General features: G+C 40.2%; 1 protein-coding gene across 1 annotated transcript in view; it reads right to left on the bottom strand.

Annotated features, from left to right (window-relative positions):
- The window catches only part of LOC127523556 (LIM and SH3 domain protein 1-like), a 95,975-nt gene extending 68,737 nt beyond the window's left edge, over positions 1–27,238 (bottom strand). The window contains exon 1 of the mRNA XM_051914360.1: positions 26,970–27,238. Within this exon, the coding sequence (XP_051770320.1) occupies positions 26,970–27,038 (69 nt within the window). The 5' untranslated portion in view covers positions 27,039–27,238. The remainder of the gene's footprint in view (positions 1–26,969) is intronic.
- Between the last annotated feature and the right edge of the window lie 612 nt (positions 27,239–27,850).

The raw sequence follows: 27,850 nt of genomic DNA, 5'->3' as shown, positions 1-27,850 counted from the left end.
AGTAAAACAACAGCCAATAGCGTCGCCGCTAGGAGTGTTCACAGCTGATAGGTAGAGCCAGGCCAATGAGCTGCCAGCTCAAATCCACCAAAATTTGCATATCAGCTAGAATAGCAGGCTGCACTGAATAATACAGGGCAGCATTCAATAGAAATCACATATCAGTGTGTGCATAAGCACAGCGTTAACAGCCAAAGCGGTAACAACTGTGTACAGTAGAGGTCGACCGATATATCGGTCGGCCGATATATCGGGCCGATATTTGTCTTTTTTTAATATATCGGCATCGGCCGATATCCGTGTTTAGTAGCGCCGATTTAAAGCCAGGCACGTCCGCGGGCAGCCCTGTGTTATTGGTGCGGTGGAATGTGCTGCTGCCACCGCATGTGAATTGAAACTTTTGGAAGATTCAACAACAGTCCTGGGAGATAAAGGTAGCCTAAGGCTTAAATTCTGATATTTCAAAGTCCTATGGCCATATATTTACTATTACTAGTAAACTATGAAGTGTTGCTTCACTTAGTGAAAGAAACAACGGATAGCATAGAACCGTCGGGAACTGGCATAATGCTACAGCTGGTTGAAGGTTTGCTTACTTGTAGTTACCTTTAAGGACTGTAGTCCAAAACTACCAGCAGCTTGCTTGCTAACATATTAGCCCCAATGTTATAAGTTCTGTTTTATTTTTCCTGTATCGGAGTCGTAAGCTACTTTTATTATTAAATTAATATTATAATAAATTTGCCCCGCAATAATTTCACAGCGCATCACCGCATAACTAACGTGCTGTTAGGATAATAAAAGATTAGGCTATCAGCTCCTCTTTGAAAATGTTTTAAAAATTTTTTAGGTCTATTATACAATGAATTAGACCTATAATTAAAATTATTAACAGTCTATAATATTTCCTAACACTGCAGGCATAAATGAAAATTAAGAGCAGCTTTAGGCTACTTCACCAACTTTAAAAAACAACCCCCCCCCCCCCCCCCCCCCCCCAAAAAAAAGCTGTTTAACACGAAATACTATTCTTCTAATTTTTTTTCACTATATGTACGGGCCACAAAGGAAATTATGGAATAAATTAAGACAGTTATATACCGTTATCAGCATATTATGTTGAAATTCGTCTCTGAGAGAAAATGCTCCGTTAATGCAGCGTCAGGCAGCTCCGTCACTTTTACTTTCACTTTGAATACTGACCGAGGTTGAGCTTTTACCGGCATAACTTTTCCGCAAAGTTTGCACGTTGCTTCTTGTGTGATATCCATTGGCTCCCCTTCTTGGTTGAACCTTCCTTCGGGGGGCCTCGGACTTTCGGCTCGCGGGGGGGCCCCGCGGATTTGCGCTACGCCACTGCGCAGAAGTGTATGAACATTTGTTCGGAAGCATGATTTGATGCAGATAATAGCCGGGTTTCCATCCAACTTTGCATTAATGAAAATTCAGCTCAAGAATATGCACATCTGCGTGTGTTTCCATCAACTGTGTAATGCGAATAAAAATGGACATCAGCCTAATAAAGTGATGTGTTCCGACCAATGACTATATATATATGTCGCACAGTTATTTTCCTCATTAAACCTGTCTAACGTTAACCGTCAAGAATGTCAGAAATCACTAAGAGTTTAGCACTGTCCTTGCATACAAGTGTAGCGAATCTGTACAGGTATTTAATTAATTTATGGGTGAAATATATGAATATAATAAATCATAAAGCTTTATGATTAATTATAATACATATACCGACCCGAGAGGGAATTATACATATATTGTGAATTAATTACAACGAATTATAATCAATTACATATATGATTAGTTCTGGTTTGATAATAATTTAGAGAAACTATTAGTTTGTCCAGCAAACCGTTAGCTCCTCATAGCCGATTATAAAAGGAAGGTTTTTCTCTGGCCACGAGAAAGACTTCCTATTCTAGCATCAATGCGTAAAGCAAGGATACTGGATCGAAACGTTAAAGTGACCTGGGTTTGTTGCATGAGCAAAAAAAAGACAATCGAGCATGAATATAATGTATTTAATATATATGAAACTACGGATACAGAGACTATACTACTAAACATACACAAACAATACACATATATAGAAAGCGAAAGTAAAGTCAAGAAAACAGAGGTGATCAAAGGAATGGCAACTTACTAACAGTTAAAACCTTTGAGAGCCAGCAAGGAAACTCAGCTTACACATCGAGCTTAAAACGCTTTGGAAAGAATGGTTCTATACTTGCATAGGTTCAGGTGCTGTGGTCATTTCGTGTTTCTGCAGGAGTTTCGGTGCGTGCGGCTGAAGCGATTGGTCCTTTTCCGAGAAGGTTTTCTTCGGAGGGATTTTCAAACAAGGGTTTAACTTAAGAGTAAGATGACCGGAAAATAAAGAAAAAGAGTCCGTCTCCTAGGCGATGAAGAGTGAAGACTTAGGGCGACGGATGAAGAGGGTTTGACAAAGAAACTTGTTGCCAAACGATGGTCGTCCCGAAGAGAGGGGGCGCGTGATGGAAGCGCGGTCGCCGAGACGTCCGGGAGAGACGTGTGTTAAATGGCGAGAGACAATCGAGAGACAATGAGAGATGCGTGTCATTGTGTTTTAAGGACAACAGGCCAGAACGCCTCCTGGGATACATCAGCCAATTGTAACCGGGTGACGTATGGGTTTGGCACTACAATTCCCATAAGTCTTTGGGGCAATTATAAGAATTGCGTCATTACGCGGTTGGCGTGCTATAAAAAGACGCACGGAAGTATAGCGCGTCCTCGTTTCATTCATTTATTGACTCTGGAAATAAGCGTGAGCTTGCATCAGGTAATTTGGTCTTAATAGTTACTTTAATGTTTTAATTGAGGGCTGTGTCTGTTTTGAGCAATGAGACACTTATATTTCATGCTGCTCATGCTTACAATGGTTTGGGTCTCTAGGTCACCTTTATGTGATTTGAATGCAGGGTATAAGGTAGTCGTATGTATTTGTTTTATCGAGGTAATGGGTTTATGTAAAGATAATAGTAGGTTAATTTGGGTGGGCAGAAAGTCGTTTTATCTTGTTGTTGCATTTCAGAAGCCCTTGTGTGTTGATGGTGATTGGCCTGGTGATGCAGTCTTCAGAGTGTTGAATGAGTTTAATCGAATTAGGTAACAAGTATTATTTAGTTTTTATTTATTATATGTTTGAAGGTGGTTGTTTTCATGAAAGTTTGTTTTGTAGGTTTCTTTTAAAGAAGAACCGTCTGGTTGATTTATTCTTCCCTTTTCTTAAATCCAGTTAATTTAAAGGTATTTGATTAGATTAAATAATTTGATTTATGCAAATGTGTATTTCAGTTATTAATAAAAGGTTTTTATTTTGCAGGATTAGCACGACTATTGTTACTATTTGTTTTCTTTTCTTTTTTTTTCTGGTGAATTACCTTAATTTTCTTTTTTTGATATTGTGTATTCATATGATTGTATATTTTCAATTGATATTTTTTTCTTTGTTTTTTTTCTCTTTAGTTTTTCATTATTTTCGTGGCAGCTGCAGGGTCTCCTCCAAGGGTGTGACTGGCACTGGTGAGGTGGTGGGCATTCCTTTGTGATTCCTGGTGATTTATTTATCCTCTTGAGTGCCGTGGATTTTGTGCTGCATTTGGAGTGTGCATTGCAAGTAGTGGCTCTATTTTTCTACACACGTATGGTTGTACCCTGTTGGAGCCCTGTGGTTTGTCATAAATTTGTTTTGTTTTTGTTTCTCCTTGCTGAATGATGTGTCCCAGTGTTTTAAACATTTAATGGTTTTTATACAAAATTTGGTATTTACTAATGTGAATAAAAGCTTGTACAAGCAATACATTTTCACTACAGTCTGTGGCCAGTTATTCACCCATTTGTGGTGGGTTTCAATTTGGCGTAGTCGGCAGGGTCAAGAAAAAAAAAAAAAATCTCATTTGGTTTTTTTTTTTGGTTTTTTTTTTTTTTTTTTGTTTTTTTTTGGCCACTGTAGTGTGTGGATTTTATTTTGGGTTTTTCATCATTTGTTGTTGGTAAGTAATAGGTAATTGTACTAGTAACAATAGTCGTGCAAGAAGGCAGCTGTCTTGACTACCCTAGAAGCCTTTCTCTGTTGCATATTCTGACTTCCCTTTGAACTTCCCAGTATGTCTGAAGATGTGCAGCAAGAACTAATGGACCTGCGCGAACAGCTGCGTACCTTACAGGCATTGAATGACCAACTGAGAAGTCGGGAATCAACATCCAGTGGTCATGTTTTAAATCCATCATCCTCCACTAATATTAATACTCCTCCAATGTCTTTCAACAGGGTGTTGTATGTCCCTAGAGAGAGAAAGTGCCCACGTTTCTATGGACATTCTGATTCATCATCTTTGAGTTTGGAGGAGTGGATCGAGGAGGCCACTATGTGTATTGAAGGTAGAGGTTGGTCAGACAGGGAACAAGTATTGTTTTTACTGGATCATTTGGGGGGGGAAGCAAGGATGGAGATAAAGCTTCGTCCTGTTGTTGAGAGGGAAAAACCAGAACACATTTTTAATATTTTAAGGAATATGTATCATGGTAAACAGACTTTTGTCCAGTTACAACAGAAATTTTATGAGCGTAAGCAGCATGAGGGGGAGTCTTTGACAGAATTTTCCCATTCTTTAATGTCCTTAATGGAGGTAGTTTTAAGCCGTAACCCAGGAAGCGTTCCTAATGCTGATCAGGTACTACGAGATCAGTTCGTAGAGCATGTCAGAGATGTTACTCTGCGACGTGAACTTAAACGATTTGTGAGGCAAAAGCCTTCTTGTTCCTTACTAGATGTAAGGGGTGAAGCAATTAGGTGGATGGAGGAAGGGGAAATGGTGACGGTTACATCGGTGCCACAACCATGGTGTAATAGAACTCAAGGCAGAGTAGTCCAGTTTGATGGAAAAATGAACCAGTTTGGAGAATCATCTGAGTTGAATGAAATTAAAGACATGCTTAAAAGTCAACAAAAACAGATAGATGCTATTAATAAGTGTCTTAATGACCTTAAGCCTAAGTCTGAGAACAGTTCCCCTATTTCTCCTAGAACGAACACTCGAAGGTGCTTGCGTTGTAATAAGCTTGGTCATATTGCCAGATACTGTCGACAGCCTTGGCCCATTGATACCAGTTTTATGCCACCAACAGCTAATGTTAGTGAAATTTCTGCTGAAGAGCCTTTAAACTAGTACCCCCTGCTGTCATGAGCCAGACAACGGAATGGGGTAGTAACGGCTCAAACGCATCTGTCCCAGTGTGTCCATCTGTTTTACAGCGTATGGTTGGTCAGTGTCCAACGGTAACTGTTCAAATGGGGAAAGTTATTGTTCCTTGCCTTTTGGACACTGGTTCTATGGTGACTACGATAACCGAATCTTTTTTTCATAGCCATTTTAAATCATTGGGTGAAGAGGCCCTTAAAGAATGTAGTTGGCTTCAGTTGAAAGCTGCGAATGGTCTTGAAATCCCATATATAGGATATTTTGAGATTGATATGTTAGTGCTGGGACACACTATTTCAAGAAGAGGTGTCCTGGTAGTTAAAGATCCAGGCAAGGGTGTGTTACATCGAGGTAGGGCGCTTACCCCAGGGTTGTTGGGTATGAATGTTATAAGCCAATGTTATCATGAGCTATTCGAACAGTATGGTTCAGCGTTGTTTTCAGCATCTTCTGTTAAACAAGCAGAGCCGGGATGGAGGGATGCTCTATTGGAATGCCAGAGAGCAGAAAATGCCCATACAGCTGGGTTTATTGGCCATGTGAGAGTGCAGACTGACTACCCATTGCAGATTCCAGCAGGCACGTTAAGGTTAGTACCTGCCCTTTGTCCAAAAGGTTTTGGGTATGATAATACAGTTGCATTATTGGAACCAGAGGAATTGGGAGGCAATGGGTTACCGTCGGGTGTTTTGATTTCCCCTGCTTTGCTTCATTTAAAACAAGGCCTGGTCTTTGTCCCTATGGTGAATGTTAGTACTATTCCTGTAAGTTTGCAATCAAGGACTAGATTAGGAACAGTGGTTAGGGTTGAAGTGATTCCTTCACAGGACCAGAGTTTTTGTTTTAAAAAAAATGGATAACACTCATACTGTTTTAGTTCAGTCTCAGGTGTGTACTTCTATATCAGAATCTGATATTGAACTAGAATTACCAGGACTCTCTGAAGCTGAACAGGGGCTAGTTAAGGACCTTTTAGCCCGATATAGTGATGTTTTTGCAAAACATGAGGGTGACCTAGGATGCACTTCCTTGATTGAACATCGTATTCCTCTTTTAGATGATATTCCAGTGCGCCAGCGCTACCGTAGACTTCCCCCAAGTCAGTTTGAGGCTGTTAAAGCTCATATTAAGCAGCTGTTGGATGGTCAAGTCATTAGGGAGAGTTGCAGTCCTTATGCCTCCCCTATAGTACTGGTTAAAAAGAAGGATGGCTCTCTTCGAATGTGTGTTGATTATCGCCAAGTGAACGCTAAAACTCGTAAGGATGCTTTCCCTTTACCAAGGATAGAAGAGTCTCTGGATGCGTTGTCTGGTGCTAAATGGTTTTCAACACTTGACTTGGCTAGTGGCTATAATCAAGTTCCAGTAGCGGAAGAGGATAAGTATAAAACTGCTTTTTGTATGCCTTTTGGTCTTTTTGAGTTCAATAGGATGCCGTTTGGATTGTGCAATGCACCAAGCACTTTTCAGCGATTAATGGAGAGAATTTTTGGTGACCAGAGTTTCCAATCCTTGTTGTTGTATTTGGATGATGTGATCATTTTTTCTTCTTCTATAGATCAGCATCTGCAGCGCCTGGAAATGGTACTAAATCATCTACGACAACAAAATCTTAAGATTAAACTTAGTAAGTGCTGTTTCTTTCGTTCGGAGGTTCATTATTTGGGTCATGTTGTCTCTGCTGCAGGAGTGGGAACTGATCCTGATAAGGTGGCAACTGTGGCGAACTGGAGACGACCGGGGAATGTGCAAGAACTCCGGTCTTTTCTAGGATTTGCCAGTTATTATCGGCGCTTCATTAAGGGTTTTTCTGGTGTTGCAGGGCCTTTGAATCGGCTGGTGGCGGAAGTTAGCCGTAATCAAAAAGGCAGGTCATCAAAGATGTGCTTGAAGGAAAGTTGGACGGAGGATTGCGAGTATGCATTTCAAACACTGAAAGGGTTGTTGACAAGTGCTCCTGTCTTGGCCTATGCAGATTTTAGTAGACCCTTTGTGTTGGAAGTGGATGCAAGCCATCAAGGATTGGGAGCTGTTTTGTCACAAGATCATCAGGGTAAACTTAGACCTATTGCTTTTGCAAGTCGAGGCCTACGACCATCGGAGCGAAATATGAAGAATTATAGTTCAATGAAATTGGAGTTTCTAGCTTTAAAATGGGCTGTAGCTGATAAGTTTAGAGACTATTTGTTGGGACACAAATGTACTGTTTACACTGATAATAATCCTTTAAGCCATTATCAGACAGCCAAGCTTGGAGCATTGGAACAACGTTGGGTCGGACAGCTTGCAGATTTTGATTTGGAGGTAAAGTATAAGCCAGGACGATCTAATGGCAATGCGGACGCACTGTCCAGACAGTATGCAGCTTTGATGACAGAGATTTCGGTGACAACATCTATTCCAGAAACGGTAAGAAAATGTGCTAATACTCATGAGTCTGCATTGACTGTTGAAACCATTTCTGCTCTTCCCCTTCAGTCTAAAACAAGCCTTCGGGAGTTGCAAGGAACAGATCCAGTGATTGGTCGGTTTCTTGTGTATTGGGATCGTCAGAGACCCCCTACACGAAAAGAGAGGAGTTTTGAGTCCCCTACAGTGATTGAGTTAGTCCGTCAGTGGAAAAGGCTAATGAAAATGGATGGTGTCCTGTATCGACGGTTTCAAGCCCAAGATGGATTTAAGGAGTTTCGCCAGGTCGTACTACCTCAGACCCTAAGGGAAGAGGTTTTGAGTAACTTGCATAACGATCATGGCCATCAGGGGGTGGAGCGGACTGCTAGTCTGGTCAGGACACGCTGTTACTGGCCTGGGATGTATAAGTTTATTGAGGACTGGTGCAAACAATGTCAGCGTTGTACTTTAGCAAAGGAGGTTCGACCAAAAGTTCGGAGCTTTATGGGTCACCTCAGAGCAGAAAGGCCACTAGACATCTTGGCCATTGACTTTACATTATTGGAACCTTCTTCCAATGGAACAGAAAATGTTTTAGTCATGACAGATGTCTTTTCGAAGTTTACCCAAGCTATACCAACAAAAGATCAGACCGCACAGACTGTGGCACGAGTATTGGTTGAGCGTTGGTTCCATTTGTTTGGGTTGCCAAGGCAAATTCACTCTGATCAAGGTCGATGCTTTGAGAGTAGAATTATCCAGGAATTGTGTAAAATATATGGCATTGTCAAAACACGTACAACACCATATAGGCCCCAAGGAAATGGTCAATGCGAGAGATTTAATAGGACAATGCATGATTTATTGCGAACCCTTCCTGCTGAAAAGAAGTACCATTGGCCAGATTTTCTTTCACAACTTGTGTTTGCTTACAACACTACAGAACATCAGTCAACTGGTTATTCTCCATATGTTCTTATGTTTGGGGAGGAGCCTCAGTTGCCAATTGACTTCATTTTGGGGCAGGATAATTTTGATCTTACTGGAGAACCTTGGATAGTACAACATAAAGAAAATTTGGAACAAGTTTTCAAAGGTGCTAGAGCTCGCCTGCAAGCTGCTGCAGCTCAACGGGCTCGATTTAACAATGAAAAGGTGAATTGTGATTCTCTGCAAGAGGGTCAGTTGGTGTATCGAAGATCTCACAAGGTAAGAGGTAGGAATAAAATTCAGGATGTTTGGGATCCTACCCTTTATAGGATTGTGCAGAGCCCAGATGGTTTAGGTCCAGTGTATTCCATATGTCCGGCGGATGGGAGTGGGCAAGTTAAACGAATACATCGTTGTGAGTTGCGTCCGGTCTGTAATGCTACAGAGGATCCAGGGTTGCCCCCTCATATGAGAGATGAAGAGCTCAAACCAAATGAAGACCTCATTTTAATGGTATCCCAGTCAACAGAGGAGGTACATTCACATGATGAATGTACAGGAAATGTCTTGTCTGGTTCAGGTAGGAGTCAAAGTAGTGTGTTACCAGCTTCACAGTGTAATGGGGAACCAAGACGCACCCAGAGATCAACTGCAGGATGTCATCGGAACCCATATCATCTCCCTCAATCTGTGTGCATTAATGACCAGATAGCTCTCCCTGTGATAAGGCCACCCAATAGTCCCCAAAGTTGTTTGTTTAGGCCATGGGTTTGAAAATGATTTATCGCCGGGGCGTCGATTCTTTTTTTTGGGGGGGATGGGTGTAACCGGGTGACGTATGGGTTTGGCACTACAATTCCCATAAGTCTTTGGGGCAATTATAAGAATTGCGTCATTACGCGGTTGGCGTGCTATAAAAAGACGCACGGAAGTATAGCGCGTCCTCGTTTCATTCATTTATTGACTCTGGAAATAAGCGTGAGCTTGCATCAGGTAATTTGGTCTTAATAGTTACTTTAATGTTTTAATTGAGGGCTGTGTCTGTTTTGAGCAATGAGACACTTATATTTCATGCTGCTCATGCTTACAATGGTTTGGGTCTCTAGGTCACCTTTATGTGATTTGAATGCAGGGTATAAGGTAGTCGTATGTATTTGTTTTATCGAGGTAATGGGTTTATGTAAAGATAATAGTAGGTTAATTTGGGTGGGCAGAAAGTCGTTTTATCTTGTTGTTGCATTTCAGAAGCCCTTGTGTGTTGATGGTGATTGGCCTGGTGATGCAGTCTTCAGAGTGTTGAATGAGTTTAATCGAATTAGGTAACAAGTATTATTTAGTTTTTATTTATTATATGTTTGAAGGTGGTTGTTTTCATGAAAGTTTGTTTTGTAGGTTTCTTTTAAAGAAGAACCGTCTGGTTGATTTATTCTTCCCTTTTCTTAAATCCAGTTAATTTAAAGGTATTTGATTAGATTAAATAATTTGATTTATGCAAATGTGTATTTCAGTTATTAATAAAAGGTTTTTATTTTGCAGGATTAGCACGACTATTGTTACTATTTGTTTTCTTTTCTTTTTTTTTCTGGTGAATTACCTTAATTTTCTTTTTTTGATATTGTGTATTCATATGATTGTATATTTTCAATTGATATTTTTTTCTTTGTTTTTTTTCTCTTTAGTTTTTCATTATTTTCGTGGCAGCTGCAGGGTCTCCTCCAAGGGTGTGACTGGCACTGGTGAGGTGGTGGGCATTCCTTTGTGATTCCTGGTGATTTATTTATCCTCTTGAGTGCCGTGGATTTTGTGCTGCATTTGGAGTGTGCATTGCAAGTAGTGGCTCTATTTTTCTACACACGTATGGTTGTACCCTGTTGGAGCCCTGTGGTTTGTCATAAATTTGTTTTGTTTTTGTTTCTCCTTGCTGAATGATGTGTCCCAGTGTTTTAAACATTTAATGGTTTTTATACAAAATTTGGTATTTACTAATGTGAATAAAAGCTTGTACAAGCAATACATTTTCACTACAGTCTGTGGCCAGTTATTCACCCATTTGTGGTGGGTTTCACAATGATGAGGGTGCGATTTTGGCGGGCAAACTCTTTCTTTGTCTCCATTTATGACCTAATTTGCATGGTTTACGAAGTGTCCGATCTGAGTACATTTTCTTCAAAGTACCATTAAAAATAGAAGAATGCATTTTACAGTCATGTGACATACATTTTCAATTAGAGCATAACGAAAGCTTTACAATGAGACCAAACTTGTCAGATGGCAAAGACATAAAAGGTGAGATACAGTTTATACTTGAGTTTTATCGTTTAGAAGAAAACTAATATAACTACATTCATAGCTAAGCTTATATACTAGGGATAAATACATGCACCTTTAAATACAGCGACGGGTACATATTGGCACAGTCATATTTGGAGGATAAATGTACATTCACAATCTCCATGCGTGTTTGTGAGTGTCTGTATGTGTGTGTGTTTTGGGGTTGTGGCCAGTGTCTGTGACCATATGTCCTTTAGTCCCACCAGGGTGACTCTTTGAAGTCTCGGGAGCTGGTGAGAATGTGTTCTGTTTTTCTTTACTGGGGTAACAAAGGTGCCAATGGGGCAATTGGTCCCGGACTTGCCGGAGCCGATTCGTGATTTACATGCACAGTTCAGGAGGCTAAAAGCATTCTGAAGATTCTAAACTTGACGGGCAGATCCGATTTTGAACAGACACTACACAAGGTTGTGCAACATGACAAAGTTTTGAATTGATTTTTATTTATAAAGTTGTATTTATTTTATTTAAATGTATATTTAAGTTTACATTTATGTTCCAACAAACTTGAAAAATTCAACTTGATAAATGCTCTAAAACTTTATGTAAATCAAGTCAGTGTTCAATAAATGATGTTAAGTTTAGAAATGTTGTGCATCCACTTATTATTAGTGTGACATTTTAGCATGCAAATGAAGGGGAAAACTTCAAGATATCGGCCCTAAAAATCAGCAGCACATATCGGCCGTCGGCTGACCCTGACCTCTAAACATCGGCATCGGTTATAGAAAAACCCATATCGGTCGATCTCTAGTGTACAGACGTAGTCAATAGACAGAATAGCAGGTTGCGACGAATACAGGGCACCATGATAACAGATATCACATATTAGTGTGCACAAAATCACAGCGTTAACAGCCAAAATGGTAACAACTATGGCTGGATGATTATTACCTAAAATCATAACCTTGACTTTTTACATTTTACCTTGATTACAATTAAACAATTTTTTTTATTTATTTTTTTGCCCTCATAGTTCACTTACAAGGTTTGTATTGTAAATATGCTTGACCATTGGGATATTTTTTCCTATTGAAAGAGTGATCTGACATAACAGCTCATTTTCAGCAGTTATTTTATCTATTGTTCGTAACATTTCTTACAGATTTCTGTTCGTTGTAAATCAGATAGTAGTACCAGTACGTAATGAGAGCGATTGTGTGTGTGAATTAGTCATACCATCTCTTTATTAATTGTGAAGCTGTGGGTTGTAAATAATTACTTCAAAAGTAGAAAAATATACATAATAGCTGGTTGCGACAAATATCACAGATCAGTGTGCGCAAAACACAGTGTTAACAGCCAAAGCGGTAACAATTGTACAGGCGTAGTCAATAGAAAGATAGAATATAGCAGGCTGCGCTAAATGCAGGGCAGCATAATAACAGAAATCACATATCAGTGTGCGGAAAAGCACAGCGTTAACAGCCAAAGCGGTAACAACTGTATAGATAGACTAGGAGATAAGTGAGGTTAATCACTCATCGAAAGCACTTGAGACGCTAGGACGGCACATCCAACTTGCAAAACTTGGCAAAGGTGTTCTGTGAAGACCAGCCGACTTGCAAAACATATAACCCGAATAAATGTGCTATAGACTAGGCCCATGAAGAGGCGATAGCCTTCATCGAGTGAGCACTGTTAAGGGGGTCATTCCTGTCCCGGGCTCACATAAGCCCAAGCGATCGCATCCACTATCAGCGAGAGAGCCTCTGCATTCGGAGCGTCAGCGTCATGTAAGATTGATGGCTCGGAAGACAAAGCGAGCGGGGAAATGACCTGCTCTGAAGGAAGTAGAAAGTGACTAAAGCACTCAGCCCAGTCTCGGCCGGAGTGCTGGCCATCTGCTAATTTGTACACGACTGACCACTGCACTGAGACAGGGGCTGTTTATAACGTGTGAGCTGAGCACAGGGAATTTTGTCTGCTGTATACGGCAGACCGCTGTACTGAGACAGTGGCTGTTCATCGTGAGAGTGTCTGGGAATGTTACCGTCTGTACACGACAGACCACTGCACTAATACATGGGCTATACATATCGTGTGAGTGCAGGAAAAATTTTGTCCTCTGGACATGAGAGACCACTGCACTGATACAGGGGCTATACATATGAGAAATATGAGTGCTGGGAATTTTATCTTCCATACACGACAGACTGCCGTACTAAGACTGGGGGCTGTTTATTGTTCTGTACACAGTAGGCCGCGCCTCTGAGGCAAGGGGCTGCTTATCGTGTGAATGATGCACGTATACATAATGAAGGGCCATGCGGGACCTGTGCCGACATGAGAACCCTAGCTGCAGTTTCCGCGCTCGGGTCGCAGCTCTCCCACAGGGGAGAGCCAGGCTTATGATGATAAGCTGTTTTGCTTACTGCTGCTCGGAGTCGTAAGCAATACACGACAGACTGCCGTACTAAGACTGGGGGCTGTTTATTGTTCTGTACACAGTAGGCCGCGCCTCTGAGGCAAGGGGCTGCTTATCGTGTGAATGATGCACGTATACATAATGAAGGGCCATGCGGGATCTGTGCCGACATGAGAACCCTAGCTGCAGTTTCCGCGCTCGGGTCGCAGCTCTCCCACAGGGGAGAGCCAGGCTTATGATGATAAGCTGTTTTGCTTACTGCTGCTCGGAGTCGTGGGAATGCTGACATCCCTGTGACACTGGGAGGCGATATAACAGGTACTGACTGCGGCTCTGCGCTGCTCTGAGGCAGGGCAAGTAACGCAGTATTGTTCCTGAAGGATTGGGTGAGAGGAATGCGGACGCTAGTCGGCATGAGCTCATCACCGGGGTCCACGAGGTCCACCCCTGTTATTGAGGGCAAACAGACTCATGCAGCGCTGCTCCTGAAAGGGCATCATCCAGGCAGAAGCGCCGCGGTCCAGAGGCACTTTTCTGAGGAAAAAGTGTCATACTCACCGGAACGCTACAGGTTGGAGCAACAATCCTAGGCACCATCCTAGGCAATGAGCATACATCAACGGCAAGCTGAGATGGCTTCTTGTAGCTGAAGGAAAAGATTCTGAGGCAATGGCGTTCAGCGCCGCCCTATAATGCGGGGGAGCCCGCCTTTATTTCGTGCGCTTGAACGCCATTGGCAGGCGATTTCTCACCCGTGAGATTTCATAAGGCTTCAGTAGATTCGAGGAAGGAGAGGATAACCCATAGCGCCACCTGTCGGGGGACCAACTCGAAAGGGAACTCAGGGCATACATTTCGGGATCTTTACCTGTATGGTTCCCTTTGTTGGCTGATGCAAAACCGGAGATAATGAGAGCTCATGGCATCGGCCCTCCCAACAACTCTGGCAGGCCTCGCACAATCATTATGAAGATGCTACATTACACTGATCGTGATTCAATTCTCCATTCATCCAGAAAATCTCCAGTCAAGGTGGATAGTAAAGACATTAGATTTGCTGCAGACTATAGTGCTTTCACTATCAGCCAACGCCGTTCTTTCATGGACTTAACTAACAGGTCACAGAAAATGGGTTTTCAGACCTTTTTGATGTATCCTGCACAGCTGAAATGAATGCAAGGTTCGGCTCAGCACATTTTCAAGTCCCCTTTGGAGGCTGAGGACTTTCTTGAGTGGTTTGACCACACAGGAGAGCAAGGAAGGATAAAGTGAGTTCAAGTAACTATTTACAATGCTGCCCTAGATGTTTTCTTTCCTCTTTTTCTTTATTTGTTTGTTCTCTAAGACTGATTGTCTAGCGTATTGTATTGTATGGTTCTCTGTTAATTTTGTTCATCTTTAATTTTGGACATTAACATGTTAATAATGAGTGGGGAGCAGTAACATTGTGTCTGCCGCCCTTCTCTGGGTTACGTTGTCCATAAGGTGGTTATTAGTTCACCCGATTGTTTTTCTTTTTCTTTTGTTATGTTTTAGTTTTGTTTTGTGTTGTTTTGTTTTTTTGTTGTAAATTGGGTGGGTTGTGGCGACCAGGGTGGGTGGGTATTTCTCCCTCTGTAGAGTGTATGTGTCTGTGGTGCATTCTGTTTAGGCTATCATTTTATGACCAATTGTTTTCTTGATATCTATATTATTCTATAGATAATTTATGGCTACAGAAACGCTGTACATAGTTACCTGGAACGTTAATGGGCTGAATATTCCCATTAAGCATACTGCCTGTCTTGGTTACTTACATAGGCAGCAGATTGATTTGGCATTTATCCAAGAATCAAAATTAAGGAAGTTAGACATCCAAAGGTTTTCTAACAAGTTTTATTCTGTAGCTGCCTCATTTTCATTGGATAGTAAATCAAGGGGTAAAACGTGATATGGTAAAACGAAACATGGTAAAACTAAAGTTTTCATTTAACATTCTAAAAAGATACAGCTGTGAGGAAGGCAGAGTGTCATACATTAAAACTGTTATTGCGGGTAAAAACTGCATTTATTTCAATTTACGCCCCTTCTCATTTTGATCCCAAAATTTCTTCCTGCCATTACTACAACTTTACTGTGTATCCAAGATTGTTTTCTTATCACTGGTACAGATATGAACACGGTAGTTGATGTTTCCCTTGATCGTTTTGGTGTGCAGAGTTATCCAACGCAATCTTTATTATCTGTTTTAATCATGTAAGTTTATGTCTGATCTTAGTCTAATTGATCTATATCGCATTTTTTACCCTACAAAAAGACAGTACACCTTCTACTCTGCCAGTAGGGGTGTAACAGTACACGTATTCGTCATGAAAATTTTCGGTACGCGTCTTTCTGTTCGGAACACGTGTACCGACTAATACAGAGATGTATAGCCCATTAACCACTTTTAACCACCAATAATCGCACTAAGCGCTGAGCGCAAGTGAACGCGATCATCTCTTCCTCTTTAATAGGCCTACTAGTTACAGAATAAACTTAAATGAACATCTGAAGGTATATTGAAAGATACAGTACAACTTACTGAAACGTATCGCGTGTAATCGCTCAATCCGTGTTTCAACCGCAGAAAGACCTCAATGAAACAGCTCGTAAACAATATGTCACATAGGATTTACCTCAGAAATGCCATTCAGTGTCCACAGTAGGGGTGGGTGCTATACCGGTATGAAAGTGACTACCGGTATGATGTTGTGCCATGATACAGATTTTGCTATACCGTGGATACCATTAAAATATTCATGAATTCTAATTTTGCATTTGTATTGTTTTGTTTAATTTTGTACTCTTTACAACTTTTAACACTAGTAATGACGATACAGAGTCGAGGCTGAACGTTTAACTTTTTGTCCTCTACCATGTCCAACGCCTCACTACAAAGGCATTAGTAATCAAACACAGAGAGCATTGAAACAGTCCAAAATAATAGAGCACAAACCACCTACTCAAAAACACAACAGCAACAAAGAAGCGTGCATATAGACAACAGGGGTGGGAGAAAAAAAAAAAAAAAAATCGATGCATAGATGCAACGATTCTGGATTGATTATGAGCTTAGTTTTTAACCGATGTGTGATGAGGCTGCGTGTGCTTGGTGCATGTCCACGGCGCAGAGCGAGCGTTTTTTAATTCCTGCTGAAGTTGAGCGTTAAGCTCGAAAAGTTCGGAAAAGCTGAAGCAAATATCATTCGCGGGATTCATTGCACAGGGTATGAGAAAGGTGTGAGAAACACACGCTTTGCTTGATGTAACAGACCTTATTGTAATTTATCTTCTAATTTGTTTTTTGTACTTATTTTTTGATATTTTAGTGGGTTTATTTATGTATTAAGTCTGCACTATCTGTGTTAAAAAACGGGGACTCTTATTTTAACGGGTTTTGCTGTCTTCAGAGTGAAAAGGGATTCCAACAGTATTGAACAGGACAGCGCGCACATTGTTATGATTCATCTTAGCTCTCTAAAGTTTTCCAGTTTATAAAGCACCCCCCGAAAAGGCACAAGGTGTGTATATTTGTATGCTGTTAGTTATATTGAGTATTTTGTGTGATTCTTTGTGTGTACAGATAATGATGTGAAAGGAGAAATATGGATAAGACTTTAATATATATTTTTTGTACTTTATTCAGCTCTTATGGTGATTTCTGAAGTTAAAAGGCCATTCCATCGTTGTTAAATGTTCAATAAAGCTTCAAGAAACTAGCAGTAAGTGTAATCCTATCACTTCTTTACATGCTCTTCATGCACGTGAGTCACCTCAAAATAGAAGAATCTCAAAGGAAACCAAAAGAAGCAAGGCAATTGTCTTTAAGACTCAAACACTGTAAACTATTTTTCGACTGTAAACAGTGATAAACAAACAACATCTAAAGGACAGTTGAAAGCACCATGCATGTTGTGTCAAAATGACAATCATCAACTTTGTAAGTGCCCAAAAGTCATGGAGAAGTCTCTTAAGGACAGAAGAACCTATGTCAAAGACAACAAACTCTGTTATGGGTGTATAAAACCAGGTCACTGTGCAAAGGAATGTCGCCGTCGGCACACATGTGATGTATGCAAATTACAACATCCCACATGTCTTCATGATTACAACTATGAGAATAACGGAAACAGAAAGCAACCAATGGTAAGCAATGAACATGCACATGAGACTACTGATGCCATGTCGCTCAATATCACAAGCGAAGGTCATTCAGTCATTACATCTATAATCGTACCTGTATGGGTGTCGTCTGTTAAGAATCCATCCAATGAACAGCTGGTCTACGCTTTGTTAGACACCCAGAGTGACACAACGTTCATTGATGAAGAAATGAGTAATGTACTGCAAGTGGATACTCATCCAGTAAAACTCAAACTTACCACCATGATGGGAGATAATATGATCATTGAAAGTAAAAGAGTATCTGATCTTCGTGTGAGAGCATACAATTCCTCAGTACATATCAGTCTTCCTCCAGTATACACAAAGGAGTGTATTCCTTGCAATCGCAATCACATACCAACGCAGGAAACGGCAAAGAGCTGGAGTCATCTAAAGGTAATCACAGACAATATGCCACCACTTCTCAGCTGTGATAGGTTTACTGATCGGCTACAACTGCCCCAGAGTGCTAGCTCCCAGGCAAGTCATACTAGGTAAAGATGATGAACCTTATGCTATTCTGACAGACTTGGGATGGCGCATTGTGGGCTGCTCCACACCAGATATCAACGAAAAAACAGCAGTCAGTCTTTGTCACAGAATGGCCACTAAGGAGATGCCAGCTTTGACACCTGTGGATGCTATCCGTATGCTTGAGTCAGACTTTAAGGATGTCACTGCAGAGGACAAGTCAATCTCTCAAGATGATATCATGTTCTTAGACAAACTCAAAGAAGGCATAAAGAAAAATGCTCAAGGACATTATGAAATGCCTCTTTCATTCAAACTACGGCCATACTTACCTGACAACAGAGAGCTTGCCAAAGTCAGACTCACTCATTTGAACAAGAAGTTCTGTAGAAATGAGAAATACAAGGCAGACTACATTACTTACATGAATGACATCATTGAGAGAGGTGATGTAGAAATGGTGAGTGATGACGGAACTGATGGCGAAAGTGGTACATACCACACCATGGCATCTACCATCCAAAGAAGCCAGACAAGCTACGGGTCGTCTTTGACTGCTCAACGAAATTTAAAGGTACAAGTCTCAATGAACATTTGTTACCAGGACCAGACATGATAAACAATCTCACAGGTGTCCTTGTAAGGTTCAGAAGGCATCCTGTCGCAGTAACACATGACATTGAGAAAATGTTCCACCAATTCCATGTCCAAGAAAATGACCGGAATTACCTGCGCTTCTTATGGTGGAAAAACGGAGACACAAATTCAGCACTTCAAGATTACTGAATGAAAGTGCATCTTTTCGGTGCAGTGTCTTCGCCCGGTTGCGCAAACTATGGTCTAAGATATCTAGCCAGTGAGTATAGTGAAACATACTCATTAGCTGCTCAGTTCATCACAAGAGACTTTTATGTTGACGATGGTGTCACAAGTGTAGAGACAGTAGAAAAGGCCATTCAATTGGCAAAAGAAGCACGAGAGTTGTGTGCGAAAGGTGGTCTTCGACTTCACAAGTTCATATTAAATGACCGCACTGTTCTGCAGAGTACACCAGCATCAGAATGTGCTGTAAACTTTGAAACAAAAGATCTTACCTTCAATGATATGCCGCTTGAGAGAGCTTTAGGAATTCATTGGAACATAGAGTGATAGCTTCAAATTCCATATCCCATTAAAAGGTCAACCTACAACACGTTGTGGCATACTGTCAACCGTTGCCTCCATATATGATCCTTTGGGCTTTGTAGCTCCATATGTTCTCAATGGTAAGAGGATCCTGCAAGAAATGTGTCGTCGAGGTACAGGCTGGGATGATCCACTTTCCCCTACGCTTAGCCCACGGTGGGAGAAGTGGCAGAACGACTTCATGAATCTGGAAAAGGTGAACATACCACGATGTTATGTACCTGCTGAATTTGGTAAGATTGTGAAAACAGAAATACATCATTTCTCTGATGCAAGTACCTGTGGTTATGGTCAATGTCCTTACCTGAGAATGGTCAATGTTCTTACCTGAGAATGATCAATGAGAAGGATGAGATTCATTGTACTTTCCTCATTGGCAAAGCCCGGGTCACTCCTGCAAAGATTACAACAATACCTAGACTAGAGTTGACAGCAGCTGTGGTATCAGTGAGAATGAGCAATATGCTCAGAGAAGAACTTGACTTCACCAATGTCAATGAGTTTTTCTGGACTGACTCAAAAGTGGTCTTAGGATACATAAATAATGATGTCTGCCGTTTTCATACATTTGTAGCCAATAGAGTCCAGAAAATACAGAAAATCACCTGGACGCTTTCTTGGATACGGATGGTATGATTAAGGTGGGAGGAAGATTAAGTCACTCTTCATGCACTCACTCATTCAAGCACCCACTAATCCTTCCCAAAGATCATCATATAACCAAGTTGATAATTGCACACTACCATGAAGATGTAAAGCATCAAGGAAAGGGTTTCACAATTAATGAAATCAGGTTTTGCGGCTATTGGATACCTGGAATAAACAGAGCCGTCACATCTTACATTCAGAACTGTGTAACCTGTAGAAGATTGAGAAAATCAGTAGAAGGACAGAGGATGAGTGATCTTCCTACAGAACGTGTAGAGCCTTCCCCACCATTTGTGTATTGTGACATGGATTGCTTTGGTCCTTTCATGACTAAAGAAGGGAGAAAACAGCACAAAAGGTATGGTCTGCTTGTAACATGCTTTTGTTCGAGAGCCATTCATATCGAAATGTTAGAAGATATGTCCACAGATGCATTTATTAACAGTCTACGGTGCTTCATTGCAATTAGAGGCTCAGTACGGCAGATCAGATGTGACCAAGGTACCAATTTCGTAGGTGCAAAAAATGAACTGAACTCAGCATTAAAAGAACTTGACTCAGAAAGGCTTGCTGCTTTCCTTGCAGATAAACAGTGTGATTTTGTTCTGAATGCTCCCCATTCCAGTCATGCAGGTGGTGTATGGGAGCGGCAAATCAAAACTGTACGGAGTGTTCTTAATGCTACCATCGCTCTGTCATCAGGCAGGCTCAATGATGCTTCATTGCGCACTTTGTTTTATGAAGCCATGGAAATAGTTAATAGTTGCCCCCTTACAGTGGATAACCTGAATGACCCCAGGAGTTTAGAACCGCTCACACCGAACCATCTGATTACCATGAAAGCTACCACAGCCCTACCTCCACCAGGAAAGTTTATAAGAGAGGATGTGTATGCAAAAAAGAGATGGAGACGTGTACAATACCTTACTGAACAATTTTGGTGTAGATGGAAAAAAGAGTACCTACACAACATTACTGCTCGCCAATTAGAGGTCGACCGATATATCGGTGGGCCGATATTTGTCTTTTTTTTAATATATCGGCATCGGCCGACATCCGTGTTTAGTAGCGCCGATTTAAAGCCAGGCACGTCCACGGGCAGCCCTGTGTTATTGGTGCGGTGGAATGTGCTGCTGCCGCATGTGAATTGAAACTTTTGGAAGATTCAACAACAGTCCTGGGAGATAAAGGTAGCCTAAGGCTTAAATTCTGATATTTCAAAGACCTATGGCCATATATTTACTATATATTACTAGTAAACTATGAAGTGTTGCTTCACTTAGTGAAAGAAACAACGGATAGCATAGAACCATCGGGAACTGGCATAATGCTACAGCTGGTTGAAGGTTCGCTTACTTGTAGTTAACTTTAAGGACTGTAGTCCAGAACTACCAGCAGCTTGCTTGCTAACATATTAGCCCCAATGTTATAAGCTCTGTATTATTTTTTCCTGTATCGGAGTCGGAGAATTTCACTCTGTGCTTGGGGTGGAGAAGGCGGCAGCTCTCACAAACACTGCAGCGTGATTGAGGGCTACGTTACTCCGACAAATATTGGCAATATTAAGAGGATTTGGCATTTCCAATTAATGTAAGCCTACATTCTTCTAGTCTATTATTATTACTATTAGGTAAGCTACTTTTATTATTAAATTAATATTATAATAAATTTGCCCCGCAATAATTTCACAGCGCATCATCGCATAACTGACGTGCTGTGAGGATAATAAAAGATTAGGCTATCAGCTCCTCTTTGAAAATGTTTTAAAAAATTTTAAGGTCTATTATACAATGAATTAGACCTATAATTAAAATTATTAACAGTCTATAATATTTCCTAACACTGCAGCCATAAATGAAAATTAAGAGCAGCTTTAGGCTACTCCAAGCACCAACTTTATAAAAAAAAAAAAAAAAAGCTGTTTAACACAAAATACTATTCTTCTCATTTGTTTCACTATATGTACAGGCCACAAGAGAAATAATGGAATAAATTAAGACAGTTATATACCGTTATCAGCATATTATGTTGAAATTTGTCTCTGAGAGAAAATGCTCCATTAATGCAGCGTCAGGCAGCTCCGTCACTTTTACTTTCACTTTGAATACTGACCGAGGTTAAGCTTTTACCGGCATAACTTTTCCGCAAAGTTTGCACGTTGCTTCTTGTGTGATATCCATAGGCTCCCCTTCTTGGTTGAGCATCCCCATCCTTGCATACAAGGCTGTGCAACATGACAAAGTTTTTAAATTAATTTTTATTTATAAAGTTGTATTTATTTTATTTAAATGTATATTTAAGTTTACATTTATGTTCCAACAAACTTGAAAAATTCAGCTTGATAAATGCTCTAAAACTTTTATGTAAATCAAGCCAGTGTTCAATAAATGATGTTAAGTTTAGAAATGTTGTGCATCCACTTATTATTAGTGTGAAATTTTAGCATGCAAATGAAGGGGAAAACAAGATATCGGCCCTAAAAATCGGCAGCACATATCGGCCATCGGCTGACCCTGACCTCTAAACATAGGCATCGGCATCGGTTATAGAAAAACCCATATCGGTCGATCTCTATACACGATCCCAGATGAGGAATAAGGGTCTTATCTAGCGAAACAATCTGTCATTTTCTAAAAAAAAAAAAATAATAATAACAATTACAATTACAAATAATTACAAAAACAATCGTCTTGCACTAGCTCTCTTCCTCCTCTTCTTCTTGTTGTAGAATTCCGGCAGTGTAGATGCTGCTAAGTGTATTACTGCCCTCCACAGGTCAAAGTTTGAACTAAATTGTCATATACAATATGCTAGTGCAAGTATACAAAAATTAGTTCAAACTTTGACCTGTGGAGGGCAGTAATACACTTAGCAGCATCTACACTGCCGGAATTCTACAACAAGAAGAGAGCTAGTGCAAGACGAGCGTTTGTGGTTAAAACATAATTTTTAATTTTTTTTTTTTAGAAAATGACCGATCGTTTCACTAGATAAGACCCTTATTCCTCGTCTGTGATCGCGAAGAGCCCTTCGAAGCTGCACTGAAACTGCAATTTAGACCTTCAACCCAGTGAACCCCACTGAAGTCCACTATACAGAGAAAAACCCTGGAATGTTTTCCTCAAAAACCTTAATTTCTTTTTGACTGAAGAAAGAAAGACATGAACATCTTGGATGACATGGGGGTGAGTAAATTATCATGACATTTGAATTCAGAAGTGAATTAATCCTTTAATTCCACACTGTTACAGAATAGAGATTTCTGTGCAATGCTCAAAAACGTGTTGAGCTGGTTCAGTAGATGATCCCCGCTTTCTCTGGGACGCTATTAAGGGTTGCATATGGTCTTCTTCTATTTCTTTTGCATCCCAGTTAAACAAGTCTAGATTGAAGGAACTTTTTATAAGATTTAACTCTTACATGTCTCTCTGAAGCAGAGGCTACATCTTTAAATGCTCGTATTTCATTAAATGAGTTAAAGGAAACCCCTGGTGTTAAGACTTGAATGGCTTAATATAACGTAAATGTTGTCTCTTACTGAAATATGTAGTCGAAAACCCATGTAAGATTTACTTTCATTAAAAAAAATCCATGACATATTTGGACCGATTTGGACAATGGGCGGCGCCATTTTGTTTAAGTGCACAGTGCATCATCTATTGATTCGCTTCAAGATGATTCACAGCATGTATCTCACTCCCAGGAAGTGTCATTTAATGAAGCTTTCCACCTCTCCTACATGTAACTTTTGCTCAAGTGGGAGTATAGGTACATTTATATACATGTTTTGGGACTGCCTTGAAGTCAGCGAGTTTTGGAGACAGATTTCAATGCTGAGAGACATTTTGGAGTTTGAGGTATCATGTTGTCCAAGACTTTTGCTTCTATGTGATGATTCCTCTTACACTCTCTCTTTAAATCAGAAAATGTTGTTTTTCTGTGGACTTACTGCAGCTAAGAAAATGCTTGCCTTGCACAGGAAACCTCCACACTCTCTTGCTTGGACCCACTGGATGCACTCTTTCTTGGACATGGAGCTCTCAGTGGCAAGGTTACACGGCGCGTCTCAGAGGACTATCTCAGCATGGCTAGATGCTATTTCAAAAATTAAGGAGCGGATGTAAGATCTCTGTCTCATGTTCCTACTTTATTATTATTTATTTATTTATTTATTTATTTACTGTATTTGGATTTTGTTTTGCACTGCTAATAGACTATTCAATATATGTTCTGAATGTACTTCTGGGAGATGGGGGTGGGTGGGGGTTGGTCGCTTTGGGAATGTGGGAGGGTAATCTAGAAAAAAAGTGTTTTACTTTTTATTTTTATACATTAATATTCTGTAACTCAAAAATTTGATCACAAAAAAAGATGAAGTTATGCATTGTTGCTTAACAAATTCCAACGACCCCAGCTGTGTGGCAAATAAAGACTCTGTTCAAACCATGACCTCTGTAATCAACAATACCTGAATAGCTCACCTCACTGTTATAAACTTTGACCTCCGTATTTGCCTAACTATCTAATGGGCAAATATTCAGACTGATCCTACTAATTTTATAAGACTTTCTAAGACCTATAATTTCTACATCAGTGGCATTTAGTACTAGCCTTTCATTTGGCAAAGTTCTTCCACATCTGTTGTTTTTGTTCAATGACAAATAAGGCAAAGGACCATCAAATTCTCAATGTCATCACTGAAATGTCTGACATAAAAGCACATTGACAGCTGTACACCAGCACAAAGAGATTAATAAACCAGCAAGTCCTCTGCAGTTTTCCAGAATCCAGGACACTGCAGAGGAAGTGGTCCTATAGCTAAACATAAGACTGTAAAATCTGCAAAGCTCGATAAAGCACCTCAGAGACGTTTGGATTCCCACTAATATGGTATTGTTAGCAATGCAGTCATTTAGACCACGCTCCTCATCTACAGCCAGAAAGTCATGCATAATTTTACTTACTCATTCTAAAACAATTTATTTTCGTCTTTTTTTTTTTTTCTAATTGCATATCACAATCCTAAAAAAAAGTAATTTACTGTCACTTTTGATCAATTTAATTTTTATTTTGTTGTAGACATAGTGGTACCTTTTATGTGTTCTCTGGTACCTTCAATTGCTGAAACATTGCCTTTCATAAACCCGCATATAAACACAGTTGTTAATGTGGAGACATCTGATTACCTCAAATGGGACCAATAGGGAATAATCTAATCAGTATCAGATGGCAACTGTAATGTGGAAGAAATGATGACGGCATGAGAACATTCCAGCAGCTGGGAAAGGACCTCAACTGCTGGGTACACACTACAAGATAATCGGGCTGATTTTGGGCCGATTTCTCCCCTTCCGACAATCCTAGGTATGTCCCGATTATCTTGATGGTTCTACAGATTATCTTATCAGATTTTCCTGTGGTATGAGGTGTGTTAAGAGTGGCTGAATCTGCTCGGAAGAACGTCGGAGGCGGCCCGATCGCGAATTGTAAATATTCAACAAGTTCAGAAATCCTGAGGCGTGGGGGGAACCCCAAAGACAAATGCGTGCACGGTATGGAGATTATGACGTGAAACGAAACAATATCCAATCAGAAAGCGAGCTGACAGAAGACAGAAGCATAACAAACATAGTCGTGGCGCAACACAAAGTTAAATGGATTTATACAGCAGAGATGGAGGATCAGCTTGACGATTTGTGGCAACAGCACGAGTAAATACAAAGTGTCTTGAAAAACATACCAAAATCATTCCAAACACTGTCAATGCAATTTCTTCCTGCTTATGTCCGTCATGTTTATTCTGATGTCTCGAGAGATTTTGCGAGATTTCCCATGTTCACAGTTGGGACTCGGGCTGAAAATCTGTTTGTGTGTGTTGTGCTGTGTTTGTCACATCATGGCACACCACACACTATAGAAGCAAAACGGTTAAATCTAGGATTTTTTTGTCCTCGTGTGTGGTCTTCCACACTTTGAAAATCTTGTAAGTTTTCAAAAATCTTTTAGTGTGTAATCATTAGCTGTTACTGACTCACTGAACTTCCCACTCACCCAACTAATCGCCCTATACATCCTCCCATTAACAACAATAGAGGTAGACAACCTTGACATTTTATCTTTCTTAACTTCTATCTGTGTTATTTTCTTATTGCCAGTGAAAGACAAATCTTTCATAAAAATGAAAGCTTGAAGGTAGACATATAATGATTCCTAATATATGGTGATAGCCTTTCACAGAAAAAAAAAAAAAAACATATCTATCTACCACACACAAGGTCAGCCACATGTGTCCTAACAATATTTTGCTTTCTGCAATAACATAACCCCTCAAAATAACCACCAACATAGCTTAAATGCATACCATGCACCAAACATGTCAAGACCTGCAGGTGACATCCAGAAAGGATGTGGTGTCATCAACCAGAATACAATAAAAATAGTAAAACACACAGTACACACAATAACTGACACAGTAAAACAAAGGCTAATGGCAAGTCCACTTAATATAGTAAGAAGAAAACTGAAAAAAGTGTGCAGTTTAGGCATATAACAGAAGGCCAGGGGGTCATAACAAGCCAAAACTGACAGTCATCAGTCCTATTACACCCTTACAAACATTTCTATGTATATAAGAGTCTTTCTGACAGTCTCTTTAATTAATTTATGGGCAATTAAACCAGCCCTAACAGGTCTTTAAAAGACATCGACTGTAAACCGCTAACACGGCTACGCCCACATTTTTCTTAAACAGTTAAGATAAATAATAGCAATCAATCCAGATCATGTAGTAAAACACATGTTCGTTGCAAATGACTGTTGTATCCTATTGAAAAATCCCGAGCATGTTGCATAGGCTACATACATCTAGACTAAATAGTTTGTTTCGTTTATAGGAATGTGTTGCTACAGGAAGTTGAAAAGTGAAGCCAAGTCAGTGTAAAATGAGACAAAACATGTTTAAAACTGGTGTCTATGATTTGCGCGCACGATTTGATAATCATTATTCAATACAAATAATGTACCGTGTATGTTTCATTTATAGGCTACATTACGGAAGGAGGAATCTACTGTTTACAACTTGAATTGTGCAAATGGAAATAAATCAATGACTCGCTCATACCGAACAATAATGAACTAAACAGTGTGCTTACAGAATTCAACGTTATGTAAACGTGTGGATAATGGTTTTATTGTATTAAGACATTATAAGCGTCACTCACCTTGTCCAAACAATTTACTTTTTCTGTAGGGTACACAATCTTGTCACATCTGCCACACAATGGGTTCATGATGGTCAGCTTGTTTTTGGCCTCCTTGAATGGTTCTAAAGCAACTGGCCAAAAAATACGATCGATCTATATAATCGACCAAAAATTACACGGAAACGGATGTTGGATATGCCACCGTTTGCTGTCACAGCCAACTAAACTAAACGCTCTGTTATGGGCGCGTTCCTAAACCACGCCTCGCACACGAACGTTTGTAAAGATGTCTGATTCCTAAAAGAATCGTTTATTTGAGTCGGATCTTTTCCATGAATCTGTTGAACCGGTTCACACGTCCGACCGTAGCGCTGCGTCCCATTTCGCCTACTTGTACTACGCCCTAAAAATATGTACTCTTTTTGTGAAGAAAAAGTACACACTTTTGAGTGTGTAGCAGAAGAGTAGACAAGCTTTGGGACATAAGCGAGGCCACATAAGGGCCAGGGTGGCACTGGCCCACCCAATCAAAGGTGCCAGAATATTTCGTTTTATTTCCAGACGCTACTACCCAGATAGCAAACAGACGTCGATTCAACGTTTATTTTTGGTTATAAAGGTCGTATCAGTCGTCGATCAAATGCAATGTTGAATCAACGTTCACTATTTGGTCGGTAGCCTACATCAGAACGTTATTACGTCGAAAACCTAACATCGATTCCACGTCGAAATGATGTTGACTCATCAACAGATCTCGCTGATCGCATACGGTCGAAATCATAACGTCTGATATGTTGAAACTTGGTTAGAAGAATCGGACATTGCGTGCATAAAGCCTCAATCGGACGGAATAGGACGTGCATGTCGTTTAACCTATTTAATTTTATAATTTTAATTTA

The sequence above is a fragment of the Ctenopharyngodon idella genome, chromosome 12, assembly GCF_019924925.1.
Source record: "Ctenopharyngodon idella isolate HZGC_01 chromosome 12, HZGC01, whole genome shotgun sequence".
Classification (NCBI taxonomy): Eukaryota; Metazoa; Chordata; class Actinopteri; order Cypriniformes; family Xenocyprididae; genus Ctenopharyngodon; species Ctenopharyngodon idella.
The sequence above is the reverse complement of the archived record's forward strand: the minus strand, read 5'-3'. Positions and strand labels throughout refer to the sequence as shown.